The sequence below is a fragment of the Aquarana catesbeiana genome, linkage group LG05, assembly GCF_042186555.1.
Source record: "Aquarana catesbeiana isolate 2022-GZ linkage group LG05, ASM4218655v1, whole genome shotgun sequence".
Classification (NCBI taxonomy): Eukaryota; Metazoa; Chordata; class Amphibia; order Anura; family Ranidae; genus Aquarana; species Aquarana catesbeiana.
This window is the reverse complement of record NC_133328.1, coordinates 609,466,285-609,490,119: the sequence shown is the minus strand read 5'-3', so window position 1 is coordinate 609,490,119 and position 23,835 is coordinate 609,466,285. Positions and strand designations below refer to the sequence as shown.

Sequence of the window (23,835 nt, the reverse complement as noted above, 5' to 3'; positions counted from 1 at the left end):
GGCTGCACAGGTGTTGACCCATTAGCCAACCGTCTGGTCTCCATCAGCACCGCACATCTAGGGGGAACAGCATCCTCTTCAGGCCCCGCCAGCTCGCCCTCCGACCTCTGCCCGGACATTTCCTCTTCACCCGAAGACAGCACGCCAGACACCACTGCTCTGGCTGCCGAGGGACCTGCAGCCATCCGACCACTCCTCCGTGCTGCATACCCGCTCACTGACTTCCGGACAGCCTTCCCAAGACCAGTGTGTGGGGCCTCAGTCTTGCTTGCCCCGCCCGCCTCAATGTCCTCCCAGCTGCTCTCCACCGCTCCTCTGTAGGTCCCCTGCCAAGGCATTGGAAGGCCTGGGGACCGCCACGCCATCTCTCCCACGCCAAGGCCCCAGGCCCGCTGACGACACGCCAGGGGTGGGGACCCCGAACAGTATTCAGGGTTCTTTTCCCCAATAACGCTCGCCATGATGGCAAGCGCCTGTAGCCAGTTGGCAAAGTCTGCGGAATCAACCTGTACCTCCGCTTTTCTTTGTCCTCTTTTTTGGAATCATCTGGCTTAACCCCACCTAGTTTTAATTTTTCTAGCGGCAGCAGGGAAAAAATCTCAACATACTCACTTTTCCACAGCTTTTCCCGTACTTCCGGCTTCAGGTGCGCACCCAACGGCCCCTCATAGCAAACATATACCTCACATTTGGCGGAATCCGCCAACTGAATGACATCCTGCCTGCCTGTAGCCTCCCCCGCCACTGAACCCTTGGCTGGCACCTGCTGGACCGTACCCGTGGGTTCCGCTGAGGCAGGCAAAGTTGGCACCGCCGGAACCACCTGGACTACCACCCCCCCAGCAGCCGTGGCTGCCCCAGCCACCCCTGCAGGAGGAACCCAGGCCGCTGCATTCTTTCCGCATTCTCAAATTTGTTAACCAACTCTTTGATCCCTGCCAAGAAACCCAGCAATCCTGCAGCCCCCCCCCCAGCTGCCATACCGGGAGTAGTGCCCCCCTGACCAGCAGAGCTTGCAGCGCCCCCTCCCCAGCAACAACCCCAGTCTGTTCTACGTAACCACCTCCCCGGCCTCCTTGCCCTACACTAGCAGACAATCCCAAGTCTTGTAAAGCTAAAGGTGACTCACCGGGCTGCACAGGTGTTGACCCATTAGCCAACCGTCTGGTCTCCATCAGCACCGCACATCTAGGGGGAACAGCATCCTCTTCAGGCCCTGCCAGCTCGCCCTCCGACCTCTGCCCGGACATTTCCTCTTCACCCGAAGACAGCACGCCAGACACCACTGCTCTGGCTGCCGAGGGACCTGCAGCCATCCGACCACTCCTCCGTGCTGCATACCCGCTCACTGACTTCCGGACAGCCTTCCCAAGACCAGTGTGTGGGGCCTCAGTCTTGCTTGCCCCGCCCGCCTCAATGTCCTCCCAGCTGCTCTCCACCGCTCCTCTGTAGGTCCCCTGCCAAGGCATTGGAAGGCCTGGGGACCGCCACGCCATCTCTCCCACGCCAAGGCCCCAGGCCCGCTGATGACACGCCAGGGGTGGGGACCCCGCTCTTCAGCTCCCGCCACTGAGCGGGCCGCTATGCCACCCCGGCACACCTGAGACGGCCGCCTGGGGAACTCCGACGATGGAGGGGATTACTTACAGGACTCCCCCTAGCCAGCATAGCTGTGCACTTTGGAGGGGGTCCCAGCGGAGGCCCCGTAGGGGGACCCCCTTCTGTTGATGTGACCTGGGGAAGGGGTCCAGTGAGAAGGCCTAGACCTCCGCACTCAAGTAGCCTTCATCCCCCGGGACTCACCTCCGCCTCCGGCTGTGATAACATCAGCCCTAGAGTCTCTTGCAACCACACCCAGGACCCCAAACCACTGCTTCCTCTCTCAGTTGGGCCAGGAGCTTTTCCACCTCGGCCATGTTGCTGCTGGAACTTTCCCCCTCTTGTCCCCTCCCCCTCAGCACCTTCCTAATCCACCCCCTATCTCTTGTTACCTATACCCTGTTTCCCATGTCATGTCAGCCCTGCGCCTATTTTTTTTGCTCCAGGCTTTTCTATCCTGTGGCTGGAGTTTACTAGGTGCCTGCAATCCGTCTGAGTACACAAGTGTGTGGGGTCATTATATACTCAGGGCTGACTATAGCTCAGAGCTCCCAGTTTGGAGACAGCTTCCAGTTTGGAGACCACTCCCAGTTTGAGAGACAGACGGTCTCACCCAGGGTCAGGGGGCCTCAGCCAGGAGCCACGAAACAGAAGTTTCATTGAGGGGTCAGAATGCCCAGCCAGAAGCCAAGAGACAGAGGGTCTCATTGAGTGGTCAGAGGGCCCAGCCAGAAGCCAGGAGACAGCAGGTTGGCCCCTATCGATGTGTCAGGAGAACCCCAATCCATAAGCCAGAGGTGGGCCATGCAACGGGGCATTGCGACTAAAGGCTAGAGAGCCATGTGTTCCAGGAGAGCTGGACAACACAGTCAAAGGGACTGGTAAGAGCAGCAGTGCTGTCAACAAATGTTTTTGTTTGTGCACATTGTGTGGAAGAAACACCTCCATAGGTGACTGATGTACATGTGAAATTTCCATTTATTAAATAAAAATGGGCTGCCACGCCCTAAAATACAGTTTTGGACTGGCGCAACTCATTGCAAATGCACCTATTGCTTGAGTTTAATCACCCCAATCTCACAATACATACACACCTAAAAACTCTACCAACTATCATTTATTAACTTCCCTTTTAAGGCTCATATTTACAGCCTTTCAGAACATAAAGCAAACAACAAGACTAGAGATTTAGAAATCAGAGCAACCAGCCACATAGGATGAATGCCAGGATTAAAATTAGAACCACTTAGCAAACATATCGAGTGAGGAAAACTAGAGTGTTTTTTCAGTAAGTACACATTTTGTGCTTTTATTGTAATACTTGAAATCAGAATATTGTTTCATTATGTAATCTTTCTTTCCTGGTGCCATTATAGCCTACATGTTGTAGTGGCTCTACGACTCTATATATTTTACAACAATGACATGGGATGATGTGGATGACATTTGTATTTTCTGAGCAAGTGTGACATGTTCACACATTGTCATTTGGATTGCTATCAATTGCAAACCTATAAAAAAAAAGTCACTTCCATGCTAATTTGTGTCCTTGCCAACCCAACTCTATCTTATCCTGATGTTATGCTGTTTACACAAACCAAATGTATTTCCTTGTGTGTCCCATTGTGATGTTGAAGCTCAAATGTTTGCCCAGAGCTTTACCATTACTCTATGTTACATAGAAATCACACTTGGAGGTGCGCAAATTACAGGATAATCTTTTTTTTTTTCCACTATTTCTTTAAAAAATCCTTAGATACAAAATGATATTCATAGAAACCTTCTACCAAATTAAAGCCCTATCTGTTCTAAAAAATGTGATCTATAGTACATCAGTGTAGGCCATAAATACTCAAATGCATAACAAAGACATTGCAGAAAATAACTTGGGAATCAGGGAGAAAAAGACCTAGGGACTCAGGTGGTTAAAGATGGAAGCTTTCGGGATCCAAAAGATCCCTTCCTCAGGCTAATTGAATTTATTTAATAACTTGAGTTAGCCAATACAAGGTCTCACTTAAACTACAAACTTTATGCATTATTTAATGACTACTGGTATAAATTGCATTAAATAGGACAATGCCTTTGAACCAAAAAGTCAACAGCCAAGACCGATTAGAACGCTGACCTGGTATGGTATTTATTTGTACTAGAAGACAACAACTTGTAGTACAAATACTGATGTGGCTGACCATATTTACAGATATATAGCTGAAAGACATGGTATAAATAATACAATAGTATCAACCTAAATAGACATATTCTGCGAGGTTTACTAAAACTGGAGCACACAAAATGTAGTGCACCTGTGCAGCACAGTAACCAATCAGCTTCCAGGTTTTTTTGTCAAAGCTTAACTGAACAAGCTGATTGGATAATATGCACAGCTACACCAGATTCTGTGTGCTCCAGTTTTAGTAAATCCCCCCCCATTGTTAACAACTTTCTAATCTTTATATTTTGAGTTTGCACTTTAAATTCAATCACACTAACCCTTTACCAGCTAACGTTAATGCTGAAACGAAAGCGAAGCAGACCCCACTTCACTATGCTGCAAAGTATGATGCCGTTGGTTCCCTGAAGATACTAGTAAACAACAATGCTGACACTACTGCTCGGGATCACAAACAACGCACCCCTCTTCACTTGGCTGCAGGACTGGGTAAGTGCCGGCTACTGTGACACCTGATAGAGAACATGTTAGATTTACTAAATAAGAACTACACTCAAAACTGATCATTCATTTTTGAAGAACCCAAAATCTGCACTCACACCAGAGCGTTGCATTTTTGAGCATTTTTTTTAAGCGTTTGTATGTGCGTTTTTGAACATTTGTGTACAGTGTTTTTAAATGTTTTTGTGCTTTGGAGTTTTTTAATTAGCCAATAGAAAAAAAAATATCATCTGTTTCATCATTTTGTTGCTATGATTTTCAGCTTTTTCAGCCGCTTTTATTTATTAAATTTTTTGTAAGGGGTTAAGTGTTATGGTTTAAAGGTTAGGAGTTAATGTGTTTATTTATTATTATTTATTTACTTTTTATTTATTTAATTTGTTAGATTAGAAGATAAGGTTAGGGGCTAGTGTTAGGGGTTAATATTAGGGTTAGGGTTAGTTAGTTCGTTTTTACTTTATGTCGAACATGTGAAAAAAAAAACCATACAAAATAAAAGAATTAATCATTCATTTGTAGACAATCACAAAACAACTAGTTACAAAAGAAGACAAAAAAAAAACTATAAAAAATAATTTAGTTTACATATCCGAAAAGTGAAGAAGAAAAATAGGAAGAAGTACAAACTTATCTAATCCCACCCCTTCTCCAAAATTAATAATAAACTATTCAATGTCCCATCACTAAAAAGTCATACAATAATTAATAATTTAAATATAATATACTAATTACCAATAATCTAACTACATAATCATACACATATATGCATACATACAATGCACATACACACCCAGACAAAGCTAACAATAATACAAAAAAAATAAAATCAATAACAATATTAATAAACAAACAATAACCACACAATAATAGTTCAAACACCTTCATTCTTATATCCTGAAAAAATTATTTCTTTATACCTCTTTTTAAACTGGTTTATGCTTAAACATTTCTTGAGCTCCACATTGTTCTACAGTTTCACTCCACAAATAGAAATACAGTAGCTTTTCCTAGTTGTCCACGCAGTCATAGTCTTAAAATTAAATATTCCCCTTAGATTATAACTCCCTTATAACATCCCTTGCAACAAATAGTTTTTGTATATTTCCTGAAAATAAATAGCTTTTTGCTTTAAGTATAATTTGTGCCGTCTGTAATTGCACCATGCCCTTGAATTTTAGGGGTTTTACCTGTAAGAATAATTTGTTTTTGTCATCCCTATATCCTGCCCCATAAATAATCCGTATTGCTTTCTTTTGCAATACGGTCAATGGATATATTCTAGTTATATAATTATTGCCCCAAACCCCTGCACAATAATTGAGATATGGAAGAACCATTGAACAATGTAAAATACGGAGTGATTTATAATCCAGAACATGTAGGTTAAGGGTTAATATTAAGGTTAAGGGTTTGGGTAAGGGTTTTTTTTTATCTATTTCTTTTAATAGTTATTTATTTTCATTTACTGATTGCATTTGAGCAGAAAAACATAAGACAAAATGTGTTAAAATGCTTAAAAGCGCTCAAATCAAGTGTTTCTATGGAACAAAAAATGCTTCAAAAACACACCAATCTGCCCGTTTCAAGGTATAAAAAAAACTCCAGAACTTTTTTGAGCTTCACGAATTTGGCTTCAGGCGACTTGGAGTGCAGATGTGAACCATCTCCATAGAGAATAACTATTTTTTTCTCTCCTCCAGCGTTTTGGAGCCTCAAGCTTCAGCTACAAAATGCCATAGGGAAAATAAATACATATTTTGTTATATAGGTGGAGTCCGGTGGGTTATTTCAGTCCCCTGTTTTTTATATGGTTTGGATACTTAAAAAAGAAATATCAGTTTTGAGTGAACTGACCCTCTAACCCTTTTGCTGCCAGAGCTGTTTTTGCATTTTTTGCACACATCTTTAACCACTTCAGCCCCGTAAGATTTGGCTGCTCGATGGCCAGAGCATTTTTTGCGATACGGCACTGCATCAGTTTAATTGACAATTGCGCGGTTGTGTGAAGCTGCACCCAAACAAAATTGACGTCCTTTTTTTCCCACAAATATTTGATCATCTCTGCGGTTTTTATTTTTTGCGCTATAAACAAAAAAAAGAGCGACAATTTTGAAAAAAACAATATTTTGTACTTTTTGCTATAATAAATATCCCTATTTTTTTTTGAAAAAAGCTATTTTTTTTTCTCAGTTTAGGCCGATATGTATTCTTTTACATATTTTGGTAATAAAAATCGCAATAAGCGTATAGTGATTGGTTTGTGCAAAAGTTATAGCCTCTACAAATAGGGGATAGATTTATGGCATTTTTATTATTGTTTTTTTACTAGTAATGGCGGCGATTTGCGATTTTTATCGTGATTGCAACATTATGGCAGACACATCGCACGCTTTTGACACATTTTTGGGACGATTGACAATTATACAGCGATCAGAGCTATAAAAATGCACTGATTACTTTATAAATGTCACTGGCAGGGAAGAGGTTAACACTAGGGGGCGATCAAGGGGTTAACTGTGTTCCTTGACTGTGTGTTCTAACTGTGGGGGGAGGAGACTGACTATAGGGGACTATAGGGGATGACAGATTGTGGTTCCTAGCTATTAGGAACTCAGGATCTGCATCTCCTCTCAGAACAGGGATTTGTGTGTTTACACACACACGTCCCTGTTCTGCCTCTCATGCCCGCGAACGCTCGTGGCCGGCAGTCAACGCGACTGCCGGTCACGAGCATCGGCACCCCCGCAGTGCAGCGGGCGCGCCTGCTATCTCGCTTAAAGGAGCCGACGTATAGCTACGACAGCTCGCAGGAATGTGTCGACCTGCTGCAGTATAATGACGGCGGCTGGTCAGCAAGTGGTTAAGGAATCATTTAGGTCTGAAGATTAGTTAAACCTCCAAACCACGACAAACTTTGGTACCCAAAATTTTCCACAGGTGGCACTACATGTCTACAGGTTAGAATTGACCAAGAATAATGCCCCTAGAGTTATTGCATTCACTCCCACAATATGTAAGATGTGTAGCACAATCCATGTTTTCGTATGTAGGTGACGTGTGTAGGAGGGGAAGGGCTCTATTATTTTTTAATTTTTTTTGGGGGGGGGGGGGTTAAAGTGGAAGTAAACCCTATCTATAACTTTCTTAAAATTGTTTCCTCCCTCCTACCTAACCTGTATTAAAAAAGATCTGTGTATTTATGTTCAATCTGGTCTGGGCTGGTCGTGTGAAGGTATAGTTAGGCTTTTCTTCCACTTTAAGAGCTTTGGTGTAAATTTAATTTTTTTTTGTTAACTTTATTTTTTCACAAATGTCTCCAATGTGATAGCATTTTGTTATGACAGATCCTCTTAATGAAACATTGGGTGTCTATTAGCCCCCCGAAGTCTCACCTGCCTTCCACCTAAAGCAGAACTTGATTATTTGTAATCTTTATGCTGCTAACATTAGTATATCGATAGGAAGGTATGTTATACAGTATTTACTTGTTTTAAACTTTTTTTGCATTTCTTCAGTTGCTTCCTGGTTTCCAGGCCTAGGCAAATGATGTCATACATCCCAGGAGTCTTCAGGAGGGGAGGAGGGGCTTTCTCAGCTAAGCACATCCTTCTGTCTGCATCTGCCCTTACTCAAGATGGCCATGGCCAGAAATGCTAGGGGGTTGTCCTTTAAAGTAATTTCTCAGCAAAATAAAGCAGGGAGACATGGATAGATAGGGGAATTTGCTTTGAATATTTTAAATGAATTACATATAGTTAATGGTTTGTTTGTTCAGATGCAGTGTAGTTCCTCCTTAAGGAAATGGAGTGCAGAACGCACTTCATTAGCTTTGTAGTGCTTGTCGCTACTGTATTCATTCTAGCCAAGGGGGAGCTACTCAGCAACCACGGAACACATCAAATGACATACACAATCTTGTCAAAAGTATTGGGACACCTGCCTTTACACACACATGAACTTTAATGGCATCCCAGTCTTGGTCCGTAGGGTTCAATATTGAGTTGGCCCAACCTTTGCAGCTATAACAGCTTCAACTCTTCTGGGAAGGCTGTCCACAAGGTTTAGGAGTGTGTCTATGGGAATGTTTGTCCATTCTTCCAGAAACGCATTTGTGAGGTCAGGTACTGATGTTGGATGAGAAGGCCTGGATCACAGTCTCCGCTCTAATTCATTCCAAAGGTGTTTTATCGGGTTGAGGTCCAGAAGGACATGGGTGAGCGAATTTGGGGTGGAGGAACTTGACTGGCCTGCACAGAGTCCTGACCTCAACCTGATAGAACACCCTTGGGATGAATTAGAGCAGAGACTGAGAGCCAGGACTTCTCATCCAACATCAGTGCCTGACCTCGCAAATGTGCTTCTGGAAAAATGGTTAAACATTACCATAGGCACGCTCCTATATCTTGTGGACAGCCTTTCCAGAAGAGTTGAAGCTGTTATAGCTGCAAAGGGTGGGCCAACTCAATATTGAACCCTACGGACTTAGGCTCGATTCACACCTATGCATGTTGCTTTTGAGCGTTTTTGGAGGTTTTTTTTTCATGCTTGGCACGTTTTTGAGCAGCGTTTTTGTAGCGTTTTTGCTGCGTTTTTGCGGCGTTTTTGCCGCGATTTGCGTTTTGCGTTTTTTTTTTTTTTTTTTTCATTTTTTTTACAGTCTTAAAAAAAAATTACAAAAAAAAAACGGCAAAAACGCACCAAAAACGCTGCAAAAACGCTGCAAAAACGGTGCACTTGCGTTTTTGATGCTTGTCCACTGAAATCCATTACATGCAAAACGCTGCTTTTTGCATGAAAAAAAGTCCCCGACCCTTTCCAAAAACGCAGAGATACAAAAAAGCATTGATGTGAACATGTTCCATAGGAACCCATGTTAAAAAATTCCCATGCATTTCTGCAAAATGCAAAATGCATCAAAAAACGCGCTAGTGTGAATGGAGCCTAAGACTGGGATGCCATTAAAGTTCATGTGCGTGTAAAGGCAGGTTTCCCAATACTTTTGACAATATAGCGTACTTCGGTGGCAGTGAAAGGGTTAAAGGATAACTCCACTTTTGTTTAAAGAAAATCATATATAAGGCCATCCACAAATGGGCATTATAGACCAGAAGCTATGACGTGAGTCAGAACAATTGTTCTTTGAAAATAAAGTATATTGGGAAAATGGCTGATTGATAAATAAGACACATAAAAGTGAAAAATCATTGTGATGTTTTGATTCATCTTTGTCAGATCGCAGTGAAGCCGCTCGCCTGTTACTAAATCTGAAATGTGACGCAAGTGTCCAGGATGACACCGGCCTGTCGTGTCTGACAATGATGGTGTTAAACATGCCACCCGTGGTAAGTTGGCAGATGGATGATTCCAGATTACAGGGGTTTAAAGTCTCCCTATACAAAGCACTTCCATTTAACCTTTCTTTGTTCCATTCTTTTTTTATCTTTGCTTTGTTTTCTCAAAAAATGACTTTGTTATCTTATTGGCAGTGAATTGTGGGAGCGTACTGTATTTACCTTGGAGCGATTTTTCTCATTGCTAACAGAGCAATTTTTACTATAAGCCTGTTTATTTGCCGATAACTTTGCCTTAAAGCGGACTTTCACTCCTCTTGCCCTGTACTTCTGCAATTCTCACCTAGGCGAGAATGATGTCTGGGTCCCCCTGGGTCCCAAGCCTGCCCCCCCCCCCCTCCCAGATTCTGCGCGTGATCAGATGTGCTGCACGACTATAGATCCCAACAGCCCTGCAGCTAGGGTTGCCACCTGTCTGGGATTCACCCGGACAGTTCGGATTTTGAATCATGTGTCAGGGTATCAGTCCACCTGAAACCCGGACACATTATTCAGACAGGAATGTGGCTTGGACCAGGGCTTGACAGGAGGGTGAGGGGGCACTATGTGTGTCACATTACTATTCTCTTTGGAGTGCCCAAAGGTGACCCAGGTCTGTTGCAATCCTATAGTGTACACTAAAAAAGTTACTGCAAAGTGTTCGGGTTTGGCTTGAAGAAAAAGTGGCAACCCTACCTGCAGTACATCTATGCACGTATGGGTTTCCCCTTCTATCTGCAAACACACAGGACTTCCCCGCAAGTGTGCAAAGACGGGTACCACGGAACTGACAAAACTTCCCTCTCTTTGCAGAAGGGAGAGGAGGAGAAGCGGGCATTCAGTGGTTGCATGGATGGATCAGTTCTCCTACATGCTGCTGCCCCTCCTATCCAGGAGTGCCGCATAGCCCCCCTGGAGCATGGGCCCGGTTCGTAATCGGTACCCCTGTACGTATGCCCCTAGTTATCAGTGGTTACTTATCTGAGAGACAGGAATTGTCCATTGCTCAAGAAACCCCTAGCAATTTCTGGAGGAACCCTAGTTTAAAAATGGCTGCTCTAATGAGACAGAACTGGTTATAGGCCCGGCCTTGTCACATGAGCGATTGAATGGAGCTCACTTTTGGGTGGACTATCCCTTTAGGCATACTGTATATGGAGTTGCTACCATGAAATATTGTCATTGGGTGTAGTAACCTTATATTATGTGTCCTCTCCCCTCAATGTCTCCTGGATGTAATTTTAACAAAACATTGTCAGGTAATTTCCCTACACTTAATAAAATCAGTTCTCCCACATCCTCCAATATATTGATTAATCCAGTTATTTTTCCTTTACTTTGTAATTTGCGTGCGCTTAGTCACTTACACAAATGGCCATTCATGAAGACCTGCATTATACAGCAAACATAGATGGACGTTTTCTGCCCACACTTCCACTTCCTATGCAGTGTGTAGTGAAACAACATCCTCTCCTGACTGTTTAACCTCACCTAATGAGTTCTTTACCTGCTGCCTTCTGGAAATTGTTTAATAATTGTACCACTACCTCATGTGTTTCCATATGAACGCTGCTCTTTGCATGAACCTCAAAGCATAAAAGAGGAACTCCATTCAGATAAATTAAGATGTCCTTTCCAATCGACCAAACCTTTGTGTTGTGGTAATGCATGACTTAACATAATGCATGTTACATGCATTTCTGCATAGTGGTGCCATTTATTTTAAAAGGCATCCCAAGCCTCTAAGGTAGGAGTCTCCAACCTTTTTTAAATAAAGGGCCAGTTTACTGTCTTTCAGACTTCAGGGGGGCTGGATTGTGTCCATTGGGAATAGACAATGCCCCAGCATCAGAGGAAGTAAACAATGCCTAAGGCTTGGTGGTCCAGTGAGAGTAAAATGAATTAGCACCTGTGGTCAGTAGGAGGAGAAATAGTGAACCATCACTGGTAACCCAGGAGGAATAGTGCCCCTCATTGGTATCAGTGGGAGCAATAGTGCCCTGTTATTGGAATCAGTGGGAGGAATAGTGCCCCGCATTGGTATCAGTGGGAGGAATAGTGCCCCCTCACTGATAGCTGTGTGAGGAATAGTGCCTCATTATTGGTATTAGCGGGTGGAATACTGCCTCATCATTGGTATCAGTGGGAGGAACAGTGCCCTATCATTGGTATCAGTGGCAAGAACAGTGCCTTATCATTGGTATCAGTGGGAGAAATAGTGCCCCATTATTGGAATCAGTGGGAGTAAAAGTGCCCCTCATTGGTATCAGTGGGAGGGAATCAGTGGGAGTAAAAGTGCCCATCATTGGTATCAGTGGAAAGAATAGTGCCCTGGCATTGGTATCAGTGAGAGGAATAGTGCCCCATCATTGGTATTGGTGGCAGGAATATTGCCGCATCACTGGTATCAGTGGGAAGAACAGTGCCTCATCATTGGTATCAGTGGCAGGCCTAGCTGGTATTTTCATTCTGGGGGCTGGGTGACTCACAGGTAGCATCAATGTCACTTCCCTCTTCTTTCTAGAAGGTGCTAGAAAGAGAGAAGGGGAGGAGAGGTGGAGTTGCCTGGGGTATTCTAAGGAGCCTTGACCAATCCCCAACTTGGATTGGCAGGGGGCAGGCCTCCTTAAATACCCAGGGTCAGCCCAGCTGGGGAGGAGTTGTCGGGTGGACGAGCTGGAGTGAGAGAGTGTGGAGGCTGTCGGGGCCCACGGGGAGTCTGGGGGGGTGGGTGACCCTGGGCCGTGGCTTGGGTGCATCCAGGAGGAGTGAAGAGATCCTGGAAGGCGAGGCACATGAGAGAGCAAGGAGAGAACACTGCTAAGAGACTCCAGGGAGGACAACTGGTCGCAGCCAGGAGGGCTGGTGAGTGGAGCACAGTTGGGAAGACTGGGGGGGCACGTCTGAGAGAGCTGGGGATTGCAGTTTGAGATGGGTGCAGAACTAAATAGGAGGACTGTGGGAAAGGCAGTGGAAAGTGGTCATTGCAGCCAGGCTGGCAGGGCCTGAAGAGAGCTATCTGGGATTGGTAACTGAATAGAGGACAGATAGCACCTGAACTATTTCTACACCACAGGGGCCCGAGTTCCTTGCCCATAAAAGGCAGTTTACTGAGGCCTGGCTGAGTTAATGGCAGGCCTAACAATGCAGTGCTAGCTGGTCTGGAATAGTAATGCAGCGTACACATGATCGGACATTCCAACAACAAATGTTTGATAGGAGCTTGTTGTCGGAAATTCCGACCGTGTGTAGGTTCCATCGGATATTTTTCGTCAGAATTTCCGACAACAAAAATTTAAGAGCTGGTTCTCAAATTCCGATCGTGTGTACACAATTCCGACGCACAAAATTCCATGCATGCTCAGAATCAAGCAGAAGAGCCGCACTGGCTATTGAACATTTTTCTCGGCTCGTCATACGTGTTGTACATCACCGCGTTCTTGACGTTCAGAATTTCCCACAACATTTGTGTGACCGTGTGTATGCAAGACAAGTTTGAGCCAACATCTGTCGGAAATAAATCCAGGATTTTGTTGTCGAAATGTCCGATCGTGTGTACGCGGCATTACAGTCTGCAGCAAAGGGAAGTTCAGGGGGAATAAAAGTCTGCAGCAAGTGAAGTGCTGGAGGAGTAACGGTATGCAGCAAGTGAAATGCTGCAGGAGTGAAGGATAAGAGATCTAAAGCAAGAGTTTGTGCTGGAGAGAAGACTGGAGTGTATATACTAGAGTGTATATAGATATCCAGAGCAAATTGTGCTAAATATTCCTGGGCATCTCATAGTTTCTCAACCCCATCCAAGTTTAATCCCTTCAATAAAAAAACAAAAACAAAGCTTATGAACTGTTCTATGTCTCTGAGTGTCTGAGAGATGGATGTCGGGCTGGGCAGGGTGACAGGTGAACCACAACATTCAGCAACACCTAAGGGGGCACGGCTACAATTGGTATCAGTGGGAGGAATAGTGCCTCATCATTGGTATCAGTGGGAGGAATAGTGCCTCATCATTGGTATCAGTGGGAGGAATAGTGCCTCATCCTTGGTATCAGTGGGAAGAATAGTGCCTCATCATTAGTATCAGTGGGAAGAATAGTGCCTCATCATTGGTATCAGTGGAGAAATAGTGTCCCATCGTTGTTATCAGTGAGAGGAATGGTGTCCCATCATTGGTATCAGTGAGAGGAATAGTGTCCCATCATTGGTATCAGTAAGAGGAATAGTGTCCCATCATTGGTATCAGTGAGAGGAATAGTGTCCCATCATTGGTATCAGTGGAAGGAATAATGTCCCATCATTGGTATCAGTGGAGGAATAGTGTCCCTTCATTGGTATCAGTTAGAGGAATAGTGTCCCATCATTGGTATCAGTGGAGGAATAGTGTCCCATAATTGGTATCAGTGGGGGACTAGTGTCCCTTCATTGGTATCAGTGGAGGAATAGTGTCCCTTCATTGGTATCAGTTAGAGGAATAGTGTCCCATCATTGGTATCAGTGGAGGAATAGTGTCCCATAATTGGTATCAGTGGAGGAATAGTGTCCCATAATTGGTATCAGTGGGGGACTAGTGTCCCTTCATTGGTATCAGTGAGAGGAATATTGCCATCATCATCAATATACTGAATCCAGGGCACCATGAATAGGGAGCAGGGGCATGATTCCCACTGATCTAAAGTCAGATAACAAGTGTAATGAAAAAAAACAAAACACAAAAAACATAAATAAAAAATCAAATGGGCAGACTCGATGGACTACTCAGTCTTTTTCTGCCATCACTTTTCTATGTTTTTACTTCTTTAGACTGTCACAGAGTCCTTAGTTGCCCTTGCACACTGTTGCTGTCCAGTCCAATCAGCAGGGAATCTGTGAATAGATTCCCTGCTGTTTGGGAACAGAAAAGAATGGATGTCATTTTTTTTTTACATCCATGACCGCTCAGTTTCTTTCTGAATATACAACCTGGAGCTTTCTGGACCCATGTCAGATCTAAAAGCGGAAATTGTCCATTTACATTAGGCTGCCTCCAATCCATCATGTTTAGGTCTGGAAAATGAACCTGGATGGACTTGAAGGTAATCAGATGTAAATGAATGAATGTTCATTTACATCTGCTTTTCCGTAGAATTGCATGGAGCTTCCAATTTGATCCGACCTAATCATACCGCCATTGTGAAAGGGGCCTCATTGATTTTAGAAAGGTCTGTATTTGTAAATATTTCATTTGATTTTTCTTGTGCAATGAATGTATTCTTCCCTACCACTGTATTCTTTTCTGCTTAGGCATCTCTGGCTTTGGATCAGTTCCATACTAAGGATCGGCCAAACAGAAAGCAACACTTTTATCTCAACCATGTGGAGCCCCCGATTTCAGGTCAGTGTAATGTGCTTGGCTGAGCATACCTACCTACTGCTTGTAATTTCTGAAGAAGTGCTAATACTCACATGGGGGACATTTCTCGGAAAAGGGGTTTCTAATGATAATTGGATTGTGGCAAGTTAACTGTATCTGTATGTGTAATTGGACTTCAATTGCTAACTTTCAATCATCTGAAAATGCATGTGTTAAAGCCCACCACCTTGTGATATGAATGAGCCCAGCTAGATTTAAATCATAAGAGGTAGTAACTAGCTTCCGGTTTACTGGATCGTTTTTAGCAACCACCTAATTTGCCTTATAGTTGTCCTTATAGATGAGCAGAATGATATTGCTGAAATTGGTTGTGATGTCAATTTTTCCTAATGCAGAAATTCACTTTGTTACTTCGAGCTGCTAAGGCAATTCCTGTTTAAAAAAAAAAAAAGAATCCATTATTCTGTTTTTAATTTAATTTAGAGAAGTGTATCCCAACCTTCGTAAGATCAGGGCCTGGGAGAATAACCCCAAACTCATAGGTGTCAGTAAGATTGTGGCCCCCATGGAGAATAGCCCCAAAATCATTGCTATTAGTGGGATTGTGGCCACCAGTGGTAGAATAGCCTTCCAAATCAATGGTGTCAGCTGGGGGTTTGGGTTCCTGGAGGACTGGGCCGACTTCTCAGTCGATAACCGGTACTATAGAAGGGACAGACTGCACCTAACTGAGGACATTGCAGATCAACTAGGAATGAAGATGGCCAAAAAGTTAGAGGGATTTTTAAACTAGGCGATGGGGGGGAGGGTCCAGAGGTAGAGCTAGTCAGCGTGGAACATATTCCAGAGGGTAGTATTGGGGGCATTAGTGGTAGGTTGACCAAAGCACATAAACCCAAGGTAAGTATAGTAGTAGGTCCTAGTTGCAATCTTGGAACACCCAATAAGAGGATAATATGCGACCATTCTAAACTACGTGGCATTTTCACCAATGCCAGGAGCCTGGTGGACAAGATGGGCGAACTAGAGATACTGTTGTACGAGAAGGATTTGGATTTTGTGGGAATTTCAGAGACCTGGTTAAACAGCTCTCATGATTGGCTGGCAAACATTCAAGGGTATACCCTTTATCGCAAGGATAGAGAGGGTAAAAAGGGGGGAGGGGTATGCCTATATATCAAGAATAATGTACAAGTGAATGTGAGAGATGACATCACTAAGGGAGCTAGGGAGGAGGTGGAATCCTTATGAGTAGAGCTCCAAAGGGTGGAAGCTAAGGGGAAAATAATACTGTGAGTATGCTATAGGCCCCCTAACCTGAGGGAGGAAGGGGAGACAGATCTCTTATCACAATTTGGATTAGCAGCAAGGATGGGAAGTGTTATCATAATGGGGGATTTTAACTATCCAGACATAGACTGGGCGGAGGGAACCGCGCATTCATCTAAGGCTCGCCAGTTCCTAAATGTCTTGCAGGACAATAATATGGATCAGATGGTAGACGCACCTAGAAATAAAGCATTACTGGATCTACTGATTACCAACAATACAGACCTGATCACGGATGTGGAAATACGGGGCAATTTAGGTAACAGCGATCACAGGTCAGTTGGCTTCAGTATAAATCACACAAATAGGAAACATAAGGGGAAAAAAAAGACACTGAATTTCAAAAGAGCCAACTTCCCTAAACTACGAACCTTGCTAGAAGGCATAAATTGGGATAAAAGGGTTGAGTGATCATCATCAGCATTCAGACTTTAAAAAGAATGTAACAAGAAATGTAAGGGTGCAATAAGGACGGCTAAGATAGAAAATGAAAGACACATAGCGGAGGAGAGCAAAAAAAATTCCAAGAAATTCTTTAGGTATGTAAACAGTAAAAAAGGGAGGACAGACCATATTGGCCCCATAAAGAATGAGGAAGGAAATCTGGTTACAAAGGATGGCTAAGGTATTGAATTAATTCTTCTCCTCAGTCTTCACGAGGGAATCGGGGGGCTTCAGTAACCAAAACTGCAGTGTTTACCCTCATGACACAACACAGGAAGCACCTCCATGGTTAACAGAGGACAGAATTAAAATTAGACTTGGGAAACTTAACATTAATAAATCACCGAGACCAGATGGCTTGCACCCGAGAGTACTTAGGTACTTAGGGAACTCAGTCAAGTAATTGCCAGACCATTGTTCCTAATTTTTACTGACAGTCTACTGACTGGAATGGTACCAGCTGATTGGAGAAAAGCCAATGTAGCACCAATATTTAAAAAGGGCCCAAAATACATCCCTGGGAATTACAGACCAGTTAGCCTAACATCAATAGTATGTAAACTCTTGGAGGGGATGATAAGGGACTATATACAAGATTTTAGTAATGAGAACGGTATCATTAGCAGTAATCAGCATGGATTCATGAAGAATCGTTCTTGCCAAACCAATCTATTAACCTTCTATGAGGAGGTGAGTTGCCATCTAGATAAAGGAAGGCCCGTAGGCGTGGTATATCTGGATTTTGCAAAAGCATTTGACACAGTTCCCCATAAACGTTTACTGTACAAAATAATATGTTGGCATGGACCATAGGATGTACATGGATTGAAAACTGGCTACAAGGGCGTGTTCAGAGGGTGGTGATAAATGGGGAGAACTCGGAATGGTCAGGGGTGGATAGTGGGGGTCCCCAGGGTTCTGTGCTGGGACCAATCCTATTTCATTTGTTCATAAACGACCTGGTGGATGGGGTAAACAGTTCAATCTCTGTATTTGCAGACGATACTAAGCTAAGCAGAGCAATAACTTCTCCGCAGGATATATGGAAACCTTGCAAAAAGATCTGAACAAATTAATGGTGTGGGCAACTACATGGGAAATGAGGTTCAATGTAGAAAAATTTAAAATAATGCATTTGGGTGGCAAAAATATGAATGCAATCTACACACTGGGGGGAGAACCTCTGGGGGAATCCAGGATGGAAAAGGACCTGGGGGTCCTAGTAGATGATAGGCTCAGCAATGGCATGCAATGCCAAGCTGCTGCTAACAAAGCAAACAGAATATTGGCATGCATTAAAAAGGGGATCAACTCCAGAGACAAAACGATAATTCTCCCGCTCTACAAGACTCTGGTCTGGCCGCACCTAGAGTATGCTGTCCAGTTCTGGGCACCAGTCCTCAGGAAGGATGTACTGGAAATGGAGCTAGTACAAAGAAGGGCAACAAAGCTAATAAAGGGTCTGGAGGATATTAGTTATGAGGAAAGGTTGCGAGCACTGAATTTATTTTCTCTGCAGAAGAGACGCTTGAGAGGGGATATGATTTCAATATACAAATACCCTTCTGGTAACCTCACAATAGGGATAAAGCTTTTTTGCAGAAGGGAGTTTAACAAGACACGTGGCCACTCATTAAAATGAGAAAAAAAGAGGTGTAACCTCAAACTACGTAGAGGGTTCTTTACTGTAAGAGCGGCAAGGATGTGGAATTCCCTTCCACAGGCGGTGGTTTCAGCGGGGGGCATTGATAGTTGCAAGAAACTATTAGATAAGCACCTGAACGACCGCAACATACAGGGATATACAATGTAATACTGACATATAATCACACCCATAGGTTGGACTTGATAGACTTGTGTCTTTTTTCAACCTCACCAACTATGTAACTATGGATTGTGACCCCTAGGGGAGAATAACTCCCAAATCATTGGTGTCAGTAAGGTTATGGCTCCCAGGGGAGAATAGATGCAAAATCATTGGTTTTAGTGAGATTGTGGCTTCCTGTGGAAGAATAGTCCCCAAGATCATTGATGTCAGTGGGATTGTGCTCCCTGGAGTAGAATAACTACTCAACTCATTGGTGTAATTTGGAAAGTGACCCCCAGAAAAGTTGTTATTTGGATAGTGGCCACCCTAGAGGAATATCTCCCAAAATCATTGGTGTCGGTGGACCAGGAAAAAATACTCAATCAAATCATGAGTGTCAGTAAAGCATTGGCCCCCAGGGTAGAGTAGCCCCTCAAATTACTGGTGTCAATGAATAAGTGGGACCCCGCAAAATTTTTGGTGACAGTGGTGGTGCTTAACTTATCTTAGAACAGGGGCCAGCGCCACCAGTAGATGATGACTGACAATCCCAAGCACACAGTGCCTCTTCCAATGGCATCTTTTTTATAACACGCTTGACCTATTTCCGATACATTGGGTGTAAATTGTCCCATGCAGTAGCCCATTTCAGCCAGGGTATTGTAATGTTTACCTTTTCGTTCTGTGAAAAAAGTGAGGCTTTCATGTGTTTTCTCATAGGGCTAGTATGGCTAGTATGCCTATCAGTAGTACTTGGACATCCCCAAGATTTATGGAGCAGTGCTAATTTGCGGAACTGGGATTCTTCCCAAAAACCCTCGGCGAGAGAGAGAGAGAGAGAGAGAGAGAGAGAAAGATATTACATACTATCTTGGCTAGCAGCAGGCAGTGATAGAATCAAGCAAAGGTCAGGGCAGGCAGCAATCAGTAGCGTATCTGTTATTCAGAAAAAGGTCAGGGCAGGTGGCAATCAGTAGCATATATCTTATCTAGGCAAAGGTCAGGGCAGGCAGTAGCTTATCCACTTTTCAAGCAAAGGTCAGGGCTAAGAGGGACAATTAGAAGTGGGATATTGGTCAAGGCAGGCAGGAACAGTTAGAAGCAAGGCACTTGATGCAGGGCCTAGGAAACTGAAATAAAGCACCACAGGTGTTCAGCTAGAAGCTGTGCACATAGAGCTGACCAGCTGCTTATCAAAGAGGACACCACCCAAGGGGAATACCCCCCCATCAGCGGCCATGATCAGCAAAGTTATATGGACCCTAGTTTGAATGAACTATTTTTTGTGGCCCTGTCATTGTATTACCTAGTCGTTTTATAGCTACTGAGTATTATGCCGCGTACACACGGTCGGACTTTACGGCAGACTTTGCCCGGCAGACCAGATTTAGTCGGACAATTCCCTCGTGTGTGGGCTCCAGCAGACTTTGTTTGCTCAAAATTTGGAAGGACTTAGATTTGAAACATGTTTTAAATCTTTCCGTCAAACTCGAGTCCGGTCGAAAAGTCCGCTCGTCTGTATGCTAGTTCGAAGGACAAAAACCCATGCTAGGGCAGCTATTGGCTACTGGCTATGAACTTCCTTGTTTTAGTCCGGTCGTACGTCATCACGTACGAATTCGACAGACTTTGGTGGATTGTGTGTAAGTCCGTTCATTCAGAAAGTCCATCATAAAGTCCGTCGAAAAGTCCGCCGGGCAAAGTGTGCCGTAAAGTCCGCTCGTGTGTACACGGCATTAGTATCTGTTATACTATAAGTGATCTATCTAATACATTTTTGTTTGTTTTTTTTTCTAGGTTTCAAGGGAACACAAGCCAAGTCTCCAGTACGTGTCTTTAAAATTATACTAAATTAAACCCGGGGCTTTTCAAAAGAACAAAGTATTCTGCATCTCTCAGGTCCTTTCTGATGAGACATGCTGAACACTGCAGCATTTATTTTCTATGTCTTCTGACACTGAAATGGGCAATGCCAGTCAAGCAGCTAAGGTTGGGTTCACATTTTTCTGGGGGGTTATTACATGTTGTGTCATACATTAATATGCGCTGTGATAAGTCAGCCTATTTGTATTGAACAGCTCATTGCTGTGGATGCTGCAGGCATTCCACACTTTGGAGTGTGTTGAATACCCACTGCCCACTGCACACTATGGTCCCTCTTGTTGGGTTGCTCATCCTAGAGTGACATATGAGCAAGCAGGAGGAACCACATCACGAGTCAGGGGAGAGCAGGTGACTTTTGTATTTTTAGATTGGGAGTGGAAGGTTTAGAACCTCCTTCTTTTTATTGCTGTTTGTGGAGATTCACCCTTTCTATGTGTCCTGGTGACCATTGTAACAGACAGAGGGGGTTATTTACGAAAGGCAAATTCACTTTGCACTACAAGTGCAAACTACAAGTGCAAAGTGCACTTGAAATTGCACTGGAAGTGCACTTGGAAGTGCAGTTGCTGTAGATGCGAGGGGGACATGCAAGGAGGATAAAAAACAGCATATTAGCTTGCAAATGATTGGATGATAAAATCAGCAGAGCTTCCCCTCATTTCAGATCTACCCCTCAGATTTACAGTGACTACACTTCCAAGTGCACTTTCAGTGCAATTTCAAGTGCACTTTGCACTTGTAGTTTGCACTTGTAGTGCAAAGTGGATTTCCCTTTCGTAAATAACCCCCAGAATGTGATAAATACATGTGTTCAGCCAAGATTTGAACCTTGTATGTGCAGGTTGAATATGCCCAAGTTAATCAATCAATCAACTTCGGTACAACCAGCCTGCTGGATTTTACATGCAATTATTGCTAGCGGCTGTTATAATCACTGTGTTCTCCTGGCGGGGACTGCTTCCCCTGTTGTGAGAACACAATGGCTAAGCGGGAGGGATTTCCCCATTAACACTGCCTGTTGATGGGGGAATAAAGCAATTTTCTTTCCTGCAACCAGAAAATCGTTCCATCTATGGCCAGCTTTAGCTTGTTGAGATATCATCTCACTTCCTTGTATAGGACAGAGAGCATTAAAAACCAGACAGGTTTTTAACAACTCCTTACTGGAACCAAAACTAGTAAAAGTTTTGGATATTAATAATCTTTAAAGCTGAACTCCATGTTTCTAGAAAAATTAAAACTGTTCCACTCCCCTGTCTCTGACTAGGGAAGTATCAAATTGGTGGTTCCTACCCTGAGCAGAAGCTGATCAGAAGCAGAAGCTCAATCATTGGTGTCAGTGAGATTGTGGCTCCCATGGGAGAATAGCCCCAATCATTGGTGTCAGTGAGATTGTGGCTCCCATGGGAGAATAGCCCCAATCATTGGTGTCAGTGGGATTGTAGCCAGTCAATTGTGTCAGCTGGATTGTGACCTGCAGGGGAGAATAGACCTCCATATCATTGGTGTCAGTGAGATTGTGGCTCCCAGTGGAAGAATATTACCCCAAATCAATTGTGGCAGTGGGATTGTGCCCCCAGGAAAAATCACCATCAGGCCATTGATGTCAGTGGGATTGTGCTCCTCAATTCATTGGTGTTAGTTGGACAGTGCCCCCCAGGAAAGTCTAACCTCTGAAAACATTGGCGCTAATTGGATAGTTACCAAGGAGGAATTTCTCCCAAAATCATTGGTGTCAGTGTGAACCCCAGGAAAAAATAGTCCATCAAATGATTAGTGTCAGTAGAATAGTGGCCCCCAGACTAGAGTAGCCCCTTAAATGTCTGTCTCTGGCTAGGGAAAGTATCAAACTGGTGGTTTCCACCCTGAGCATAAGCTGACCCCCCTATATTTTCATCAGCTTCCTATGCAGGTACTCCCACGACAAGCCTGCTTTCAGATTTCAAGTGGCAGATGGAATCTCAGTATAAACACACATTTCTGAATTAGAAAATAGTTACTTAACTCCTGGAAGAATACATAAATGAACTATATCAGGTTTATATATTTGCAGTTTAAACTGAAAACATTCTTAGTCTGTATAACACAGGTCTGCTTTGCATTAATGTATGGCAGCTGGTGTTCATGTATGTGATATTGTGAAATTAGCACTGAGCAAAGCATGTTATCATTAAATCGTAAGGGTGTGAAGAGTGGGCAGAAGTTCAGAAACCAATAGCGGCAAGAATGTGTTTTATTTTTATGAAAAACCTGGTGAATAAAATCTTACTTGTTGCATTGTGATATTATTATAGCCAATGTTTGCAATTTTTTTGCAGTGAATATTGTAGCATGTTACAGCCATGTTACAGCCATTTCGCATAACAATCCTCCAAATGACATTTTGTAAGTACAGCCTTTAGTATTCAGACCCCAGCAAAACAGGTATAAAATGGCATTTAAATAAGAGTCCCAGGTATGACAATTTTTACCAGATTGGACCAATGTAACTATGTATGTGCCATTTAACCTCGGTCAAACCTCAGTGCTCAATACAACTCACATCCAAACGTGTGGCAATATCTCAAGCAATGCTGCTCTCCTCGAGTGGGTAAACACCCAAAACACTACGAAGAAGAGAAAGGAGGGCGCATACGCCTAGCGCATTACCTTCAAAGCCATAATAAATTTATTAGAAAACCAAAACACATACTCACAAACATGACAAGAAATAAAAGGCCATCAAATCACAACCCCAGTATGGTGGACACCCAGTATCTGCAGTTGGAAAGCTGACGTGTTGCAGGAGACAAACCCCCTTCCTCAGAGCTGATCAGTTTGTGAATATGTTTTTTGGCTTCCTAATAAATTTATTTTTGTGTTGAAGGTAATGCACTAGGCATTTGCGCCATCCTTTCTTTTTTTTGTTATGTATGTGCCATACCTGTGAGATCCTCGTGGAAGCTGAAAATGACTGTAGTAGGCACCACTTATACAGTGATCTCCACTACCTTCTGGATCTCATGCCGAGCGGCTGCCCTGCTGCTTACTCAACACAAGAGAACACTTTGGAGTTGATTTGCTAAAACTGGAGAGTGAAAAATCTGCTGCAGCTGGGCATAGAAACCAATCAGCTTTCAAGTTTTTTTGTCAAATCTTAATTGAACAAGTTAGTTGGAAGCTGATTTGGTTGCCATGCACAGCTGTACCAGATTTTACACTCTCCAGTTTTAGTAAATCAACCCAACCCCTTTGCATTTTTGCAATGAATGCAAGATGTTCCCTGATTGGAAATGATGGATAGGCAAGACAGTGACCTTAGCTCTCTTACTGTATTGCTGCACGCTAATTCTCATTTTTAATACTTGTGACAAAGCTTTTATGGGATTTTAGAGATCATCACCTGAACTGACCATTTTTGTCCTGACTGGGTGACGGTCAT

General features: G+C 43.5%; 1 protein-coding gene across 1 annotated transcript in view; it reads left to right on the top strand.

Moving 5' to 3' along the window:
* LOC141146167 (uncharacterized) overlaps window positions 1-23,835 on the top strand; it is a 202,634-nt gene that overhangs the window by 48,463 nt on the left and 130,336 nt on the right. Inside the window, exons 6-9 of the mRNA XM_073632907.1 lie at window positions 4,103-4,261; window positions 9,506-9,615; window positions 14,881-14,971; window positions 20,328-20,356. Of these exons, the coding sequence (XP_073489008.1) occupies window positions 4,103-4,261; window positions 9,506-9,615; window positions 14,881-14,971; window positions 20,328-20,356 (389 nt within the window). The remainder of the gene's footprint in view (window positions 1-4,102; window positions 4,262-9,505; window positions 9,616-14,880; window positions 14,972-20,327; window positions 20,357-23,835) is intronic.